Source organism: Panulirus ornatus, chromosome 58 (assembly GCF_036320965.1).
Source record: "Panulirus ornatus isolate Po-2019 chromosome 58, ASM3632096v1, whole genome shotgun sequence".
Taxonomy (NCBI): domain Eukaryota; kingdom Metazoa; phylum Arthropoda; class Malacostraca; order Decapoda; family Palinuridae; genus Panulirus; species Panulirus ornatus.
The window spans coordinates 22,279,894-22,299,718 of record NC_092281.1 but is presented as its reverse complement, the minus strand read 5'-3'; the positions used below and the strand labels follow the sequence as shown (position 1 = coordinate 22,299,718).

Sequence of the window (19,825 nt, the reverse complement as noted above, 5' to 3'; positions counted from 1 at the left end):
ATACTACCACCGAGAGAGAGAGAGAGAGAGAGAGAGAGAGAGAGAGAGAGAGAGAGAGAGAGAGAGAGAGAGAGAGAGAGAGAGAGAGAGAGAGAGCGCAACCAAACCCAGATAGCACAGCTAGGGACAGTCACGCCAAGAAATAAATCTGAGACAATGGGATAAAGACAGGTCGTAATTGAAAATGGTAAGAAATATGAGGATCCACGCAATTCCTCATGTGGCCAGCCAGGACAGGAACTTGATGTGGGTCTTTGCAATTCCTCGGGTGGCCAGCCTGGGCAGGGTCTTGACGTGGGACCCATGCAATCCCTCATGTGTCCAGGAGGTGGCGCCCTCGAGGCCAAGGGTACTGCCGGGGATGGATGGATGCAGCAGCCTACGGTACCTGGTTCCTCGTGAGACTGTGAGCTGCACCGGTCCAGGGAGGGTCAAGACACCCACTACAGGCTGACCAACTCGACTGGAGGGTCGATTCTTCAAGGGATGACCCATGGCATTACTGGGAATACCTGGTACTTCTTTGATGATGTTACCACTGTATTTCATGTAGTGTGCAGACCCCGTGGAACGATGAAGAATGATCTTAGATGCTGTTATATACCTGATGCCTGACACAAGCAGGAGCTCCCAAAACTTCGCAGGAGCGTAGTTCACACAAAAGGCCAGACAGATTTATGTAATCCCTCTGAGCGGGGATGCCCTGATTCAGCACACTAAGAGGAGCCATGTGTCAAGGTGGAGACAGCTTGAGACAATGTCTTACTGAGTCCTCTCATACCACCTCCTGGTTGCTGGTGGCAGGTCCCCGGTGCTACAGAGGGTACCTGACAACCACTGGCTGCTGGTGGCAGGTTCCAAGTGCTACAGATGGTACCTGACAACACTGGTTGCTGGTGGCAGGTGCCCAGTGCTACAGATGGTACCTGACAACACTGGTTGCTGGTGGCAGGTCCCCAATGCTATAGATGGTACCTGACAACCACTGGTTACTGGCGGCAGATCCCCTGACAACTTGACAACTACTGCACACCTTACCTCTTGTAACAAACAAACCTGGCCAAGAACTGAATGATTTTGGATGTGAAACAGAGAAAGTAAACCAACGCACATCTGTGTAAACTCTTGTGACATAAAAAGCGCTTCGACAATTTCAACTTGAATGTTACCCCGTGAAGAGGTCAGCCAAGGATAGTATATATAATCATAATGACCCTAGATTACTTAATGGCACAAGCACAATCATTTACGGTAATACCTCACGTTATTATGAAAATATAGTGGTGTTCCGTAGGATGTGACGCGTGGGACATTCGAACGATTATTCAGTTAATTGGTTCAGTTTGTAGTGTAAGAAATGGTTGCTGGAGACTGACTCTTGAGCGCGAGTGTGTAACCACTGAGGATCACGACACGAACTTGAGCACGAGGGTTCGACCCTTGGGTATGATGGCCTGGCCTTTGACATGACCCATAAGGACTAGGTCGAAGGTCAGGTATCCTTAAGATACAAGAATGGATCATCTTTTTTTCTTATCAACTACTGAAGACCGTGTGACAATTCCGTGGCATTAGAAGCAGTCTCAGAGGCTTCGGTTCAATCATCCAAATATATTTTTGACACACTGTGTCTGGATGGTGTTGGTGCGAACCTTCCCAGGAAAACTGTGTTGGGTGTTGGTACAAACCCTCCCAAGTGAAACCTGTTCGGTAGGTGTTGGTTCGAACCTACCTGAGTGAAACTGTCTCTGGTTGGTGTTGGTTCGAACCTACCTGAATGAAACTGTCTGGACGATGTTGGTTCGAACGTTTCTGAGTGAAACTGTGTCTGGATGATGTTGGTTTCAACCTCCCTGAGTGAAACTGTGTCTAGATGATGCTGGTTCGAACCATCCTGAGTGAAACTGTGTCTGGATGATGTTGGTTTGTACCTCCCTGAGTGAAACTGTGTCTGGATGATGTTGGTTTGAACCTTCCTGAGTGAAACTGTGTCTGGCTAGTGTTAGAGCAAACCTCTTTAAGTGATACACTGGAAGGTTCTTCAAGCAGAAGTTCAAACACTTGAACAATCTTAACAATGTCCTCACAGTCCAGCTTTATTCAAAAAGCATGCAAGGAAAACTCTTTACAGTGAAATTTCTCCTGGTCTTGAATAAGTATAATTTCTACTGAGTTAAATGGACTCAAATTTCAACCGTTTTATCTCTAAGGTTTTGAGATATCATAAGCTGAATGCTTTATAGAACCCCCGACCATGGAAGAATATCAGAGAATCAAGATGGCTACGTAAAGTAATCAGGATAATCATAAAGAAACCATAACAACATATCCGAAACTCTCTTATGAACCCATCTTGAACACGATCGTCTTTCTTTTTAACTTTAATGAAAGATAAAGACGTTAAAGATGGTTATCAAACGAGAACCACATCTCTGCAGATAAATGAACGCCAGCCTCTGCCAATCGGGTGATACGAGTGAAGGAGTGAAGTGGTGTACATGTAAAAGCCCGACAACAGAGGACCTGATGATCTACGACGAGGTTAGATGCTGGAGGATAGTAATAGTAATCTGAAGTTCCTAATCTATATAGATGGAGACCGGATGGTAAAGCAGAAGACTCCTTGGTATTGAATAGCCTTAACCTTAAACACTGTAAGGTTTAGTTGCCACATTAGAGTATAACACGACGAACGCAAGAAATAACTCTGCTAATCCTTCCCTTATCCTCTCCCTAAGTTTTAAAGACAGACAGCAGTATGGACAGACGACGCTAGCAGCCTCGGCGTCCGTCTAGTCCACGATATCTATAAGCTTTCTAGATAAGATAAATATATAGAGTAAAAACAGAAGCCTTTCACTTTCACAAAGTTCCACTTGAAAAAGATTGGAATGGCTTGACCAGCGCGACAAAAACTCATCAGCTGCGCCTTGAACGATATTTGTTCCAGCACAGAAAACGGGACTTGTTTACCTTATGGCGCTGGCCTGCCTGAGGGGGCTGGCTTGACTACCGGTGTACCGGGCTCCCAGGGGTAGTAGACTTGGTTACCGGTGCACCTGGCCCCCCTGGGTAAGTCTGTCTGCCGGTGCACCTAGCCCCAAGGGAAGGCTCGTCTGCAAGTGAACCTGGTCCCAAAAGGGAGAGCTATCTGCCAGTGTACCTGGCCCCAAGGGAAGGCTTGTCTGCCGGTATATCTAGCTCTCATGAGAGGTTTATCTGCTCACATGGCCTCAGGGTGAGGCTCGTCTACTGGTGCATGTGGCCCTTACGAGTTCGGTCTGTATGGTGTTGGAAAAGATAATCGGAAAGCAAATGGATGACCTAAGAGTGAGAGAACATGGCTTCAGCGAAAGGTCATGTGCATCTCTTTCTTCAAGAGAGTCAGCTCCGACTTAGACAAAAGAAAGGGCTAGATAGACTGTGTATATGTAATGAGGACGAGACACAGCGAAAGAAGGCCTCGATATGGATATTATCCGGTAGGAATGTGCGTGCGAGAGGGACATTAGAATCGAGAACGTTCGTATTCTGTCGGCAGAATATCCTAGTTCAGGAGAATTGTAAAGAAGACAGACTGTCTGCTGACAGCCATTACAATTGCATTCAGGAATACGGAGTGTGAAATTTTCAACCAAGCTGTTTACATCCAACATTAGGCCAAAACCAGAATATGCTCCTCAGGTTTGGTCACCGTGGTTAAAGAAGCCCAAAGAACTAATAGAGAAGGTCAAGAGGAGAGGAGGAAAGTAAAGATATGTACCAGAATTAAGAAAGGTGAGTTGCAGCGAAAGGTTCAGTCACAGAATGAGCCCACCATGAAAGAGAGATGGGAAAGGGGTGACCTGAAAACAGCTTTTAAGTTTTTTTCATCCGATTTGTTGACGAGGACAGTGAAAAGTTCTTCAAAGTCTGCCAGGAAAACAAACAAACAAAAAAAACCAGAGTCCATACTAAGAGACTGAGCAAACAACTTGTTAGGAGAGCAGTAAAGAAGTACTTTGAGTCGTGGATGATTGAATTTAAAATGACTGAAGAAACAGTAAGTGTAGACAGCATATTGAAGTTTAAATATTTGTATAACAGTAGAGAATGTTGAAGAGATAGTGGTCCCATGAGCGTCAAACTCCCTCCCCGTACAGAAGAAACAGGTAATCACACACACACACACACACACACACACACACACACATACACATACACACACACACACACACACACAAACACACACACACACCACACACACACACACTGTGTCATGAGTGTTCTAACACTTCTCTCCTTTCTTTCCCAGGAGGCCTGGGCGTGAGCTGGGACTGGGGCAAGTGGTGGACTTACGACGGCATCTCAGGTCAGTCCAGCAGCAAAGAGGGACCTCATGGGGGAAACTGGACGTGAGCTGGGAATGATGTTACAGTGAGCTGAGTGTGAACTGGGAATTATTTCACAGTGAGCTGAGAGTGAGCAGATAGGTTACCGTGAGCTGAGAGTGAGCTAGGAATGATGTTACAGTCAGCTGAGAGTGAGCGGAGAATGATTTCACGGTAAGAAGGAAAGTTAGCTGGGAGTGAGTGAGTTAAGGCATGAGACAAAAGATAGATGGAGCTGTAACTGAGTGAGCTAGGAGTAAGCTGGGAGTAACCTACGAAAGAGCTGGGAGTGTGGTATGAGTGAGTGATTTTGGGCGAGTTAGCAGGGAACCAATTAGTGAGCTGAGACTGAACTGGGAGTTGGGGGGGGGGGGGGTGAGACTGAGCTGGGAGGAGAGTGGTCTAGCACAGAGCCTGGGATTCATGAAGGACCGCAGGGCTGAGAATGAACGGATCAGTGAGCTGGGAATGAGTTAGCTGTGAGGTGGGAATGAGCCGGGAATGCCCCTGGGTTATGTTAGCAGTGGATTAAGTGGTTAACTGCAGTTAGAATGGACGTGGGAACTAACCTCACATATGTATCATCACATGTATCACAGGTAGGAATAACCTCACATATGTATCATCACATGTATCATACGTCTCATTGGTAGGAATAACACCACATATGTATCATCACATGTATTAAATATATCATTGGTAGGAATAACGTCATATGTGTATCATTGCATGTATAATATGTATCACTGGCAGGAATAACACCACATATGTATCATCATATGTATCCTATGTATCATACAGTCCATAGGTTCATCGCCACTTGTATTTTGACATGGCAATTTATTACAGAATAACACACACACACACGCACACACACACACACACACACACATAGAAAAGACAATTCAAAAAGCAAGTTTGTTCTTTTTTTCTCTCTCTTTCAACAATTACCAATGCTTTTATTTGCGTCCTATTTTCGCGTGCCACCAATCTATTACTTTTGTTTGGGCTTTTGTTTGTGTGAGTGCTTTTGTCCAAGTAGAAGCCTTCCATTTCAATTTCATTTGCAATGTAAAATTTTCTGGGTACAATTTTTTTTTCTTTTTTTTTGTACATATATTTGTTTTCTTCTTAAAAGGCTCCGACGCCTCTGAAAAAAATAAGGTTTTTGTTCGGTCATTAACGACAACTATCTTTAAAAGACTTAACGCACAGCTTCAGATGTTCAACGATAAAGCGATTGAACTCGGTGAGCAGTGACGGTACGACCCTTGAACAGTGACGGCACGACCCTTGAGCAGTGACGGTACGACCCTTGAGCAGTGACGGTACGACCTTTGAACAGTGACGGTACGACCCTTGAGCAGTGACGACACGACCCTTGAGCAGTGACGGCACGACCCTTGAGCGGTGACGGCACGACCCTTGAGCAGTGACGGTACGACCTTTGAACAGTGACGGCACGACCTTTGAACAGTGACGGTACGACCCTTGAGCAGTGACGGTACGACCCTTGAGCAGTAACGGTACGACCTTTTGAACAGTGACGGCACGACCCTTGAGCAGTGACGGCACGACCTTTGAACAGTGACGGTACGACCCTTGAACAGTGACGGCACGACCCTTGAGCAGTGACGGCACGACCCTTGAGCAGTGACGCTACGACTCTAGGGCTGTGACAGCCTGGCCTGTGAATAGGTCAGAGGCCAGGCCCTCGTACCCTGGAGTCGTGCTGACGTGCTCAGGGGTCGTACTTAAAGGCTGCTGAGTCCCCAAGGATATCTATTTGCATTTCAGAATTCAATCTGACTACAGCAGTCTTGTAACCCAGCTATTGCCTGGCGGAGGAGGAGGCGGAGGAGAAGGAAGAAGAGGAGGAGGAGGAGGAGGAGGAGGAACATGAAAAGGAGGAGGATTTCTTAGATTACAACACTCATTTTTTTTCCCTCCCTCACTCCTCCATCACTCTCGCCCCCCACAAGGTCTACGGTTCTGGGGGTGTTTTTAACACCCTCCCCCTGCCTTTCTCTCCCCCACCAGGTCCGCAGTTCTGGGGTCTGATCAACCCGGAGTGGTCGCTCTGTACCCACGGCAGACGTCAGAGCCCCATCGACTTGGAGCCGACGACGCTCCTCTATGACCCCAACCTGAGACCCCTCCACGTCGACAAGCACAGAGTGAGTACTTCCACCACCAGTACCGAGTATCCCCCCCCAGTGCCTCTCCCAGTACCAAATACCAGTACCGAGTATCCCCCCAGTGCCTCTCCCAGTACCGACACCACTATACCATCACCGGTAATGGGGGGATGGGATCGTAGGGGAAGGGGGGAGGGAGGTTCTTGAGCCGCAGGTCTCCTGGGAATTTCAACACCACCGTCTGCCATGTGGTGGTCTGCGTGTGTTGTGGAGACGCTGTTGTGGCAGTGTGAGGTGTTCAGACGACAGCTCCCCAGCCCCTAGCTAGGCTAAGACAAGCTCCCCAGCTCCTAGTTAGGATAAGACAAGCTCCCCAGCCATTAGCTAGGATAAGGAAAGTTCCCAGCCCCTAGCTAGGATAAGACAAGCTCCCCAGCCATTAGCTAGGATAAGGAAAGTTCCCAGCCCCTAGCTAGGATAAGACAAGCTCCCAAGCCATTAGCTAGGATAAGGAAAGTTCCCAGCCCCTAGCTAGGATAAGACAAGCTCCCTCAGTTCCTAACTAGGCTAAGACAAGCTCCCCAGCCCCTATCTAGGCTGAGGAAAGCTACCCAGCCCCTAGTTAGGCTAAGGAAAGATCCCAGCCCCTAGCTAGGATAAAACAAGCTCCCCAGCCCCTAGCGAGGCCAAGACAAGCTCCCCAACCCCTATCTAGGCTGAGGAAAGCTCCCCAGCCCCTAGCTAGGCTAAGGAAAGCTCCCCAGCCCCTAGCTAGGCTAAGACAAGTGTAATGGTGGGAACGTAAAACCGATGATGTCCAGTGTAGCGAGTGTAATGGGCAACATAACATAATACAGGACTACTGAAATTCGCCATATATCGTAGACATGCAGTCGCCATCACCAGATTTTTGGGTTATATTTTGGGAACTTATATTTACCAGAAGATATGTCAAGATATACTGAACCATTGTATATAACAGGCAAGTCTTCAGGTATAAGGGAATGGAAATGGCATCACCCATTTCCCCATTATAATACCTAAACTAAACATATTAAGGAGGAAAGTGCGTTTGTTTTTTGATGGTGAACATGATCATCAGAGTACAGTGAGGGATGGTGCTTCCCAGTAATCCACAGTTCACATAACACGACTTGGAAACTCACAAGACGACTAACGCTTACTGCTGCCTCTTGTCTTGGCACTGTCTACCTCCTGGCCTAGCACTGCTGCTTCCTGTCTGGCTCCTGTCCTAGCACTGCTGTCTCCTGTCTGGCTCCTATTCTGGCACTGCTGCCTCCTGTCTGGCTCCTGTTCTAGTACTGCTGAATCCTTCTGGCTCCTATCCTGGCACTGCTCCCTCCTGTCTGGCTCCTTTCCTAGCACTGCTGAATCCTTCTGGCTCCTCTCCAGGCACTACTGTCTCTCATCCAGCTCCTATTCTGGCACTGCTGGCTCCCGTCTGGTTCCTGTCCTGGCACTGTCTTCGGGGACGTACCTGTCCCCTTCCTTTATTTCCCCCACTGGTTCGTCTGATCCAACGTCCTATGCACATCAGCAATGTGCCACGCTGGGGTGACCTGCTCCCATACGCCAACACGAGCAACCACCGGGTCGGTCCTACAGCACCGGGTCTGGCGAATCGGCAACCACGAACAGACATCCTGACGAAGGGATACGCCCGTACCTCTCCGTCAGTATGACTACCTGTACAGACGACGGTAAGGGAGACAGTAATATGATAACTGGTACACCTCATGTTGGCCAGGTGATACCACACGTCTGCCGAATGACACCAAGGTGTGAGAGTATAAATTATTGCCTTCCGTTTTCTACGAATGTTTACATAGACTAGGAACATTTACCTGACGTGCACTTGTGTGTGTGTGTGTGTGTGTGTGTGTGTGTGTGTGTGTGTGTGTGTGTGTGGGGCACGGCAGCTGGTGCTATGTGCTATAATTCAAATTATGCTAATTTCCGACTGTGTCCAGTTTAAATTTATGTTTTAGTTCTGGTAATACAAAAGAGATAAAAAAATACCATGTCCGCAACTCATGTTAAGTTCTGACAAAATTATTCCCTTGCAGGATGCGAGAGAGAGAGAGAGAGAGAGAGAGAGAGAGAGAGAGAGAGAGAGAGAGAGAGAGAGAGAGAGAGAGAGAGAGAGAGAGAGAGAGTCCATATTTCTCCAGTAAATATCCTCTTCAATTGGTTTCTGCAATGTATTCTATAATATTCAGAGTATTCCGAATACACACGGTACGAATATTGCAGTAGAACTAATACACAAATGTGATCTTTTTTTTTTGTATCCGTTTTGGGTATTAGAGACGGATTACTATCGCGATTATCTTGCAGATTATAATATTACAGTATGATAAGTTCCATGATCTATGATCATAGTTCATCCTGGGGCACGACGGTACGACCCTTGAGTACGTCGGTACGACCCGTGAGTACGACGGTACGACCCGTGAGCACGAAGGTATGACCCCTTGAGCACGACGGTACGACCCGTGAGCACGGCGGTACGACCCGTGAGCACAACGGTATGACTCCTTGAGCACGACGGTACGACCCTTGGGCACGACGGTACGACCCTTGGGCACGACGGTGCGACCCGTGAGCACAACGGTATGATCCCTTGAGCACGACGGTACGACCCCCTTGGGCACGACGGTACGACCCGTGAGCACAACGGTATGACTCCTTGAGCACGACGGTACGACCCGTGAGCACGAAGGTATGACCCCTTGAGCACGACGGTACGACCTTTGTGCACGACGGTACGATTATAGGTTATGATGGCCTGCTCTCTGACCTGACCCTTGAAGTTTCAGGTCAAACACCAGTCCATCACACCCGAGGAGAACCTTGTACAACTACGCCCAAACAGTCCAACACACACACACACACACATACACACACACACACACACACACACACACACACACACTACATTAATTCACAGGAGTACAGCCAGAATTTTACACCTGAATATCATATTCCACTGTGCGAATTTACAGTAATATTCCGGGAAATTAATTTAAACACACACACATGCACACACTCGCACAAACACACTCACACACAGACGGCAAATAAATGCGTAGAGGAATTGGAGATTATGAAGGAGGTGCGTATGTCGTGCTGGGAAGTTTAATTTAATATTTAAGAGTGTCGAGAAGTTTACAACTGTGAGTGATCCTCCAGGGGTTACAACCCTGGCAAGTTGTGGTTTGCCTCTGTGTGACTCAAGATGATGAAACGTGTGGGTAGCTGTGTCTGCCTCTGTGTATGTACGTATGTACGTATGTATACGTATTCATGTATGTATGTATGTATGTATGTATGTATGTATGTATGTATGTATGTATATGTATTCATGTATGTACGTTATACGGCTTCTATAACTAGTGGGTAATTTAGCAGGGGATGCATGTCACCCCCGGCGAGTACATAGAAAGAGGAAGATGGAGATATACATACAAGGAGGAATATATAGAAAGAGGAAGCTGGAGGTACAGGAAAAAGACTATGTCCAGAGAAGTACCAGTGAGTGGTAGAGCAGGTGTTGGTGCCGGCACTCAGGAGGGTCAAGCCCTTGCCTCGCCACCCTCCGCTCTGTGGCTCCCAAAACTTTCACTCGGCAAACATTGAGTGGCCCTCACTCAGGCACTGGCTATGTACACCAGTCAGGTCTGGGCGCTGTGCCACCTCTTTAAAAAAAACGGGCAGACAGAAAAGCTTGGGTCGAGAGCCAGACTGAGACATGTGGTTTTGTGACAGCTAATACTGGGACGTCCCGAACTGGGAATAAAAGATTTTTCCCGACGAACATGAAAAACATCGCTGAGTTATCTGATGGTCCTGACAAATGAAGTTCTGAAGGATTCCTCATCCTGGTGAGGGATGGGCCGACCTGTCCTGACGCTTGCCCCTGTGTCACACACACATGAGCAGCAGACGGCAAGTTCACCTGCAGCAGGGAGGAGGAGGAGCAGCATCAGCGAGGAGGAGGACCGACCCCGCGCCATTACGTGGGAGTAAGCTTGCGGACCTTTCCCCCATGACCTAGTGATGGATCTGTCATCTCCTGACCAGTCCATGAGCTAATGCCGGGTCCTGCAGCAGGGGAACCAGTGCCTGGTAGGGGGCCACGACCCGTTATACCGCCCCGGCATCTGCTATCGTGGGGGAGAGTAACGACATAATAAACCCGGCAGATTGTCCGCACAGGTGACGCAGGCCTTGACGGAGGGACCTTGATGGCTTCTCTGGAGTCTCCCAGGGCAGCAAGGTCCTCATAGTACGACAGGGGGACACCCCAGCCTCTGGGGACCATGGAGGAGAATGGTGAAGGCTGCTCATGTGGAGGAACTTCCTCCTGCAGGAGTTCTTAGGTAAAACTCCAGCGAAAGTGATAGACTAGTGACTTCCTACGTCAGGAGCACACATACCCCTTTTACTACTAGTAATAATAATGATGATATCAAACGTTAAACTATGCCTTTAATAGGCCAAGCAGAAGTGCTGAGAATATATCATTCCAAGACACAAAAACACACCCGCGACAAAAATGTTATCACTTACAGTCCAATATACTCATGGCTTGGATGAGAGTACTGACCTCAAGTGATGATGAGCAGTGTTCACAAACTGCCAACTGACATATGCAGTGTGACATCCCGTGAGCACTGTGGGGCGTTGCAGAGACACTGGCTATAGTATTACTGATCATTATTAACCTCTTGGATATCACAGTCTGACCTCTGACCTGACCCGTATGACTCAGATCAAAGGTCCGACCATCATTCGCAAGGTTCGAACTGTCGTACAGAAAGGATACATCATCACACTCAAGAGACTGATATCAATATTCTTCTTCTTCTTCATGTTATCAATCGTGTTATTATCTTATCATTAGTAGTATTAGTATTAGTATTAGTAGTAGTAGTAGTAGTAGTAGTAGTAGTAGTAGTAGTAGTTATAGTAGTAGAAGTGGCAATAGTGACAGTATTAACAATGCACTGTTTAAACTGGAGGGAAAACAAAAAAAAAAATTCAAGGTAGACTTTTGTGCAGATCTCACATTGTAACACATGTAAGGCAGAGTGTGTATACCTCATATTTTAACCCAACAAAACCACGTCTTTAAAGTATTCTAAGTAAACTCTTACCTGCAGTCACAGGGAAAATAAGTGTATCTACAAGTCTCACGAACCTGTGACCCCCACAAAACCAAGAAGCGTGCAAAGAAACTGTTCTTGTCAGCAAATGAAATAATGGCACTAAAAACTCCTGTTGTGCGCGCGCAGACACGGGCCGTGTGTGTGTGTGTGTGTGTGTGTGTGTGTGTGTGTGTGTGTGTGTGTGTGTTTAGGGGGAGGAGAGGCGAGTACAAAGCATATTACAGGTATATAACATACCCTGGCTATATAGTGGGCAATCCCAGTGATCCAATGGGTTATTGCTCTCACTTTTGTCTTCCACCACTCTCACTCAATAGATGTTTGCTCTCACTCTTGATTTCCAGAACTCTCACTCTCTGTTGCCTCTTACTTTCCTCCACTATAACACTCTGTAACTCTCACGCACCACCATTTCTACCCACCACCACTCTTCTCACTCTCCACCACTCTCACCCTTCACCATTCTTACCCACCTCTCACTCTCTACCACTCTCACCCACCATCACCCTCCTTCTCCAGCTCTCTTACCCTCCACCACCCTCACTCTCCAACTCTCTTACCCTCCAGCACCCTCACTCTTCAACTCTCTTACCCTCCACCACCCTCACTCTCCAACTCTCTTACCCTCCAGCACCCTCACTCTTCAACTCTCTTACCCTCCACCACCCTCACTCTTCAACTCTCTTACCCTCCATCACCCTCACTCTTCAACTCTCTTACCCTCCACCACCCTCACTCTTCAACTCTCTTACCCTCCACCACCCTCACTCTCCAACTCTCTTACCCTCCACCACCCTCACTCTCTTACCCTCCTCCACCCCACCCCTCCCTCCTCCCTCACAACACCCTTCATAATTCAGGGGAAAAATCTTCAGTCAGTCTTTGATCAGTTTGCCATGGAGATACTTGCTAAGTTTGGCCATAACTTGCCGCCACCATCGGCCGTGTCGGGCGATCACGGTGAGTCAGGGCGACTCAAGATGAGTCAGGAGTATCGAGGAGGATCCAAACTCGCCTCAAGATGACTCACGGGTGATTAAGAATGAGTCAAGAGTAGCTAGGATGCTTCAGGGTGGGGGCCAACATGACTCAGGGTGATCCAGAGTGACTCACAATGACTCAGGAGTCGATGAAAAGACCTTGGGTGACCTAAGGTGACCCAGGAAGAGTCAGGATGACCAAGGATGAGGTAGGTGCAGACTGAAAGACTCAGGGAAGTCGCAAGATGACTCAGGGTGATCCGGAGTGACTCACAATGACTCAGGAGTCGATGAAAAGACCTTGGGTGACCTAAGGTGACCCAGGATGAGTCAGGATGACCAAGGATGAGGTAGGTGCAGACTGAAAGACTCAGGGAAGCCGCAAGATGACTCAGGGTGGCTATCAATGACTCCAGAGGAGACAGGATGACTCATGATAACCCACGATGACTCACGATGACTCTCAAAGACTCCGGAGTGTTTAGCAAGAGCGAGGGTATCCCCAGAGCGACTCAGGGTAAGACAGAACCGGAGCTGGTGACTCAGGGTGATGATGGAGGTGTACATTACTCCATCCTACCTCCATCTCGACTCCATCCATCTTGGGGACACGAAGAACATTTTCAACATTACTACGTACTTCCTCTACAGTATATACTCCCTCTTACCTCAAGCACTAACAATTCTCAACCTCAAAAATAAGAAGGCAAAACTTATTCTTTTTTCTATCCTATGGTAAATCTATCTTCTCATTCTTTTTTCTATCCTCTGGTAAATCTATCTTCTAATTCTTTTTTTCTATCCTATGGTATATCTATCTTCTCATAGTGTGTAAACATTGATCTAAGATTACCTTATTGGTTAATAGATAAAGAGTAGCAAACTATACTGGACTGAAAGGGGAAAATATGTATCTTATCTTCCATATATATATATATATATATATATATATATATATATATATATATATATATATATATATATTATATTTTTTTCCGGGACCTGAACACAATGGTGTTAAAAAAAACTGCTTACGTAAAATAAGGTAAAAAGTGTAAGTTATGCGACCGGCATCTGGGGCCAAATAGCCTAATTCAGGATGTCATTATGGAGGCGACAGCAGGTGAGGCATCACCCCCCCCCCCCTCCTAGGTAAACTGGTATACTCCTCCTGCGGGATATATTCACAGAGTATAACCCAGATATACTCACCTTGTGTAAAGAACATAACCATGATATACCTTGCTGGCCAGGTTGTGTCACACTGGCCAGCAACCACGTGTCAGCCAGGTTGTGTCACACTGGCCAGCAACCACGTGTCAGCCAGGCTGTGTCACACTGGCCAGCAACCACGTGTCAGCCAGGGTTGTGTCACACTGGCCAGCAACCACGTGTCAGCCAGGCTGTGTCACACTGGCCAGCAACCACGTGTCAGCCAGGGCTGTGTAACACTGGCCAGCAACCACGTGTCAACCAGGTTGTGTCACACTGGCCAGCAACCACGTGTCAGCCAGGCTGTGTCACACTGGCCAGCAACCACGTGTCAGCCAGGCTGTGTCACACTGACCAGCAACCACGTGTCAACCAGGTTGTGTCACACTGGCCAGCAACCACGTGTCAGCCAGGCTGTGTCACACTGGCCAGCAACCACGTGTCAACCAGGTTGTGTCACACTGGCCAGCAACCACGTGTCAGCCAGGCTGTGTCACACTGGCCAGCAACCACGTGTCAGCCAGGTTGTGTCACACTGACCAGGAACCACGTGTCAGCCAGGCTGTGTCACACTGGCCAGCAACCACGTGTCAGCCAGGGCACTGAGCAAAGAGACCTGCTCCAACTGGCCCTCAAATCCCCTCACAAAACTATCACTTGAGAAGACAGCGCATAAGGCAAGCCCTCGAGCGCTCGTGTCAGTCAAAGCATAAGGCAAGCCCTCGAGCGCTCGTGTCAGTCAAAGCATAAGGCAAGCCCTCGAGCGCTCGTGTCAGTCAAAGCATAAGGCAAGCCCTCGAGCGCTCGTGTCAGTCAAAGCATAAGGCAAGCCCTGGAGCGCTCGTGTCAGTCAAAGCATAAGGCAAGCCCTGGAGCGCTCGTGTCAGTCAAAGCATAAGGCAAGCCCTGGAGCGCTCGTGTCAGTCAAAGCATAAGGCAAGCCCTCGAGCGCTCGTGTCAGTCAATACTCATATTACGTCACGGAGACATTATAACTTGTCTGTACTGACCTACAGGAGCTTGCGTGATTGAAGAGCACCGAGGAACGCCCTGTTAATAATACAGAGAACGTAACCTTTGGTGTACCAAGCACATACTCCCAGGATTCTGCGCCTCCGTCAAGACCTTCCCAAGACCTGGGGCAACCGAATTCCAGGCATCACCTTCATCCCCGGCGAGACCACAGAAGGTGAACCTGACTCCACTCTTAAGCTGCCCCTCTCTCCCTCCTCCCTACTCACTCACGACCCTACGGAACCTCACGACTGCGAGGGAACTCTTACAGACGGCTGGTGCAGTCAGCGCTACCCTGGGGGCGCCACACTGCCTGCAGGAAGACCCCCCCTCCCCACCACCCCACCCCATACGTGATGCTCTCATATCCCATCCACACACGCCCACCCTCACTTCTTCCACCCACACCACCCCTCCTATATAAACCACGTTACCCACCTGTTTTCCAGAAGGCGCCTCCTCTCTACCTGTGATCTTTGTACTCTACCGGGGAGGTTATCTTCCAACCAGCGCGGGGAGAGGGGGTCGTCTCTCTCTCTCTCTCTCTCTCTCTCTCTCTCTCTCTCTCTCTCTCTCTCTCTCTCTCTCCCGTATTCCTTTCTGTAGCTGCGGCCAAGCACATGGCGGCAGCGTTCATCGTGAATGCCAGGGAGGACATCCCCTGCAGATCCCAGGCTCTACGGGAGGTGCAGCTCTTATAGCATCATTAGCCTGGGCCGGCCTCTACACCCGGCCCGCCTCCCTGAACCCGCTCTTAAGATCATCTGTGCCTCACCTACATAATCGTCCCGAGCTTTAAGGTCCCGGCAAACCCAGCATTACCAGGGAGAAGCTCCTGCGTGCCTGCACTACCCAAGCTCCATTCCCGGCACGCTGATGGCTCCCCGCTCCTCCAGCAGGAAGGTCTAGTCATGGCCGGACCATTAGGAACCACCTCTGCTAATTTCCGCACGTGCCATTTCGGGGACAGCATTCTCCGAGATCCCTCAAGCCGTTCAAAGCGCTTGCTGCCGCTACGTGGATGGGACATACGTGGGATTAGAGGCCAAAGACCAGGGTCTTATCTGAGGTCTGCGGGAAGTCATGGAAAGCTGCATCCATTGTAAGGCTGGTCGGTGAACTCAACAGTAGCAACAACAAGAACCACCGCCACAACCATCTGCCTTCTTACAGGTTGTGGTCGACGGGGGGGAACTCTGGACAATGCACAACATCACCTTACATAAATCCTGATGATTAATGCGCCAGCCTTTATATTGTCAGCGGATGTTGTCCTCAGAGATGCAGGACTGGTCTCAAAAACACCTTCCTCTGGCGAACCTACAAACACCTTCCAGCTCGCACTTGGTCCACAGCGAACCTCATCCGCCAGAGGACACACCCGATACAACTCATCCAGAAGGAATTCCCCAACACAGAAACGCCAACAGGTTCACTCCTTCCTCAACATCTACCGCACGGTGACATGCACGGTCGCCTCTCCCACCACAACATCAACAACAGCAATAATCACCCCACACAACTGCCCAGCCTTACGAGGCCACTAACTAAACTCTATAACCGTCACCAGATGTCTCTCGTATGACGCCCGACGTTCTCTCTTAACAACCCTAGAGACGTCACACCCAACCAGGAACTCAAGGTCATATAATCCACTAATATACGACTCACAACTTCCTCTTGACCAAGCAACCACAACCACAATCCACTGTCAAAGTCCCACGGTATTCATGAATTCACCCGGCGATAGGGTTGTAAAGTCCATGGTTGGGTTGTAAAGTCCGTGGTCGGGTTGTAAAGTCCATGGTCGGGTTGTAAAGTCCATGGTCGGGTTGTAGAGTCTGTGGTCAGTGAATATATATGAGCCACAGGCGACGACCACTTACAGTGACACGCTGCATCACTATGCGCCAACGGCAAGGGGCGCCTCGACCCCTGCCCCATTCCTGCTGGGGCTCTGCCACCCGCAGGGCACCACGCCAGACACCACTACCACTTAACATCCAAAATGGAATAAAGATGATTTTTTTTTTTCATTTTTTTGAAGAACGACATTCACCACTACTTTTTTGTGTGGTAATTACCGTATGGTGAGGGAGTTTTAAACTTGTGTGTGTGTGTGTGTGTGTGTGTGTGTGTGTGTGTGTGTGTGTGTGTGTGTGTGTCCTGACTCCCCCTCCAAGTGATAACTCGAACGAGAAGTCTCCTTCGGTGAGGCTGGTGGACACTGGTTTCCGTACACTATACATGACAGCTACACCGTGATCGAGTATATATATATACTCGATCACGGTGTATATATATATATATATATATATATATATATATATATATATATATATATATATATATATCACATTTAAAGAGACAAGAAGGAAGAAGTACACGAAAGACATCAAAAAGTCAACTCCAAAGGGATGACGTCACAGGTAAACAAAACCATTCAAACACGCGATGACGTCATATGTAAACATAAGAAGACAAGTGTCGAGATTAAAGGTTAAAGTGACTCATCTTACTCAACCAGCCACAACGGGAGGGTGACTCATCTTACTCAACCAGCCACAACGGGAGGGTGACTCATCTTACCCATCAAGCCACAACGGGAGGGTGACTCATCTTACCCATCAAGCCACATGGGAGGGGTGACTCATCTTACTCAACCAGCCACAACGGGAGGGTGACTCATCTTACCACGCCCCATTCTGTGGGGCTGCTTCACCCCAGGGCCACAACGCAGACATCACTACTAACAGTCCAAAATGGAATAAAGAATGATTTTGATTTTTTCATTTTCTGGAAGAACGACATTCACCACTACATTTGGTGTGGGTAATTACCGTAGCTGAGGGAGGGTGATATTTTAAACCTTGTGTGTGTGTTGTTGTCGTTGTGTGGGTGTAGTGTAGGTGTGGTGTCCTACTTCCCACCTCAAGTGATAACTCGAACGAGAAAGTCTCTTACCTTCGGAGAGGCTAGGTGGACACTGGTTACCGTACAACTATACATGACAAGCAACACGTGATCGAGTAATATACATACTCGACACGGTATTAATCATAACTAAGATATGATATATTAATAACAAATAATATATTACTATAAGCCATACACGAGACTCATCTTAAAGATACAAGCCACCCAGGAGAGTCTTACCCATCAAGCCACACGGGAGGGTGACTCATCTTACCCATCAAGTCACACAGGAGAGAGACTCAGCCATCAAGCCACACACGAGACTCATCTTACCCATCAAGCCACACACGAGACTCATCTTACCCATCAAGCCACACACGAGAGACTCATCTTACCCATCAAGCCAAACACAGGATAGAGACTCATCTTTACCCATCAAGCCAAACACAGGATAGAGACTCATCTTTACCCATCAAGCCAAACACAGGATAGTGACTCATCTTACCCACCCAGCCACACAACCAAGGTGAACAAGTTCGTGAGTCTAATTAGCATACTAATCCTCGATGAAAGACAAGTGTATAAACTCAGTAATTAGTCATAATCCCTCCCCCCCCCAAATGCTTACGTACGAGTCTAATCAGCATTAATCCTTAACAAAACACAATTCAAGACGCGAGGCTAATGACCAGTGACCCCTCGCTTGACACGCCCGTGGTGGTGGGTCATGAGTACGACCGATGGTCACAATGGACGCCCCAGCCTAACCCATGCCGGGCTGGAAACACACAAGTGTGGATACATGTTAGTGTCATTAGCCATGATCCAAGGGCCTGAAAACACAAGTGAAGATGAGACTAATGACCCTTAATCTCCCCTGACATACGTGCGCAAACATTAGACTAATCGGTAATAAGCCTGGCCGAAGCACGCGAAAATAAATCAAGCTTTAATAAGGGGAAAAATCCATTGAACACACACACACACACACACACACACACACACACACGAACACACACACACACTTATATATCTATATCTATCTATCTATCTATCTATCTATCTATATCTATATCTATATAGTGACAGCTTCCCAGGAAGAGTAGCCGTACTGGCTATATACGGTGACTCCTAACTTCTCTCTGTCCCAAGACTGTTGGTTCGAAACTTGGTCCGGACACACACACACACACACACACACACACACACACACACACACACACACACACACACACTTATGCATCCCCGGATGTGTAAATCTCAGACAGTTGTTCAGCCGGGAGAAGAAAACTCATTAAAACTTGTAATGAGAATTTCAAGACAAATACCAAAAGAAAATTCTGGTGATTAAAAAATAATTCCCGAAAAGTTAAGCGAGAAATGCCGGGAAGAAGACCACATCTGTGATTGTGATATGCAAATGAACACTGCATTATGTGATACAGATAAGGTGGACCAGGTATACTGCTGATAAAGCAGGCCAGGTATACTGTAGTTAAGGCAGGGTAAGTATACTGTAGATAAGGCGAGCTAGGTATACTGTAGATAAGGCAGGGTAAGTATACTGTAGATAAGGGGAGCCAAATCTACTGTACTGATGATATAAACACAACTCACACTCTGTATTCTGTTAGAAATAAGGATGATCCCCATGTTTACGACGGTACGACCCTTGAACACACAGGTACGACCCTTGAACACACAGCTACGACCCTTTGGGCATAATGGCCTGGCCTTTGAACTGACACTTAGAGACTTTTAAGTCAAACATTTGCTTGTTAGAAACTCAAGAGTTGTACCGGCGTGCTCTAGGGTCGTACCGTCGTCCCTAAGGGTCGTACCATCGTGTTCAAGGGGTGTACTGTCGGCATCAAGGGTCGTACCGTCGTGTTCAAGGGGTGTACCGTCGGCCTCAATGGTCGTACTGTTGTGTTCAAAGGTCGTACCGTCGTGTTCAAACGTTCGTCATGTGTCACGTCGTCTCCTGACGCTCGTGACCCCAG

General features: G+C 48.0%; 1 protein-coding gene across 1 annotated transcript in view; it reads left to right on the top strand.

Moving 5' to 3' along the window:
• LOC139766656 (carbonic anhydrase-related protein 10-like) overlaps window positions 1–19,825 on the top strand; it is a 167,499-nt gene that overhangs the window by 60,652 nt on the left and 87,022 nt on the right. Inside the window, exons 2-3 of the mRNA XM_071695550.1 lie at window positions 4,295–4,351; window positions 6,411–6,547. Of these exons, the coding sequence (XP_071551651.1) occupies window positions 4,295–4,351; window positions 6,411–6,547 (194 nt within the window). The remainder of the gene's footprint in view (window positions 1–4,294; window positions 4,352–6,410; window positions 6,548–19,825) is intronic.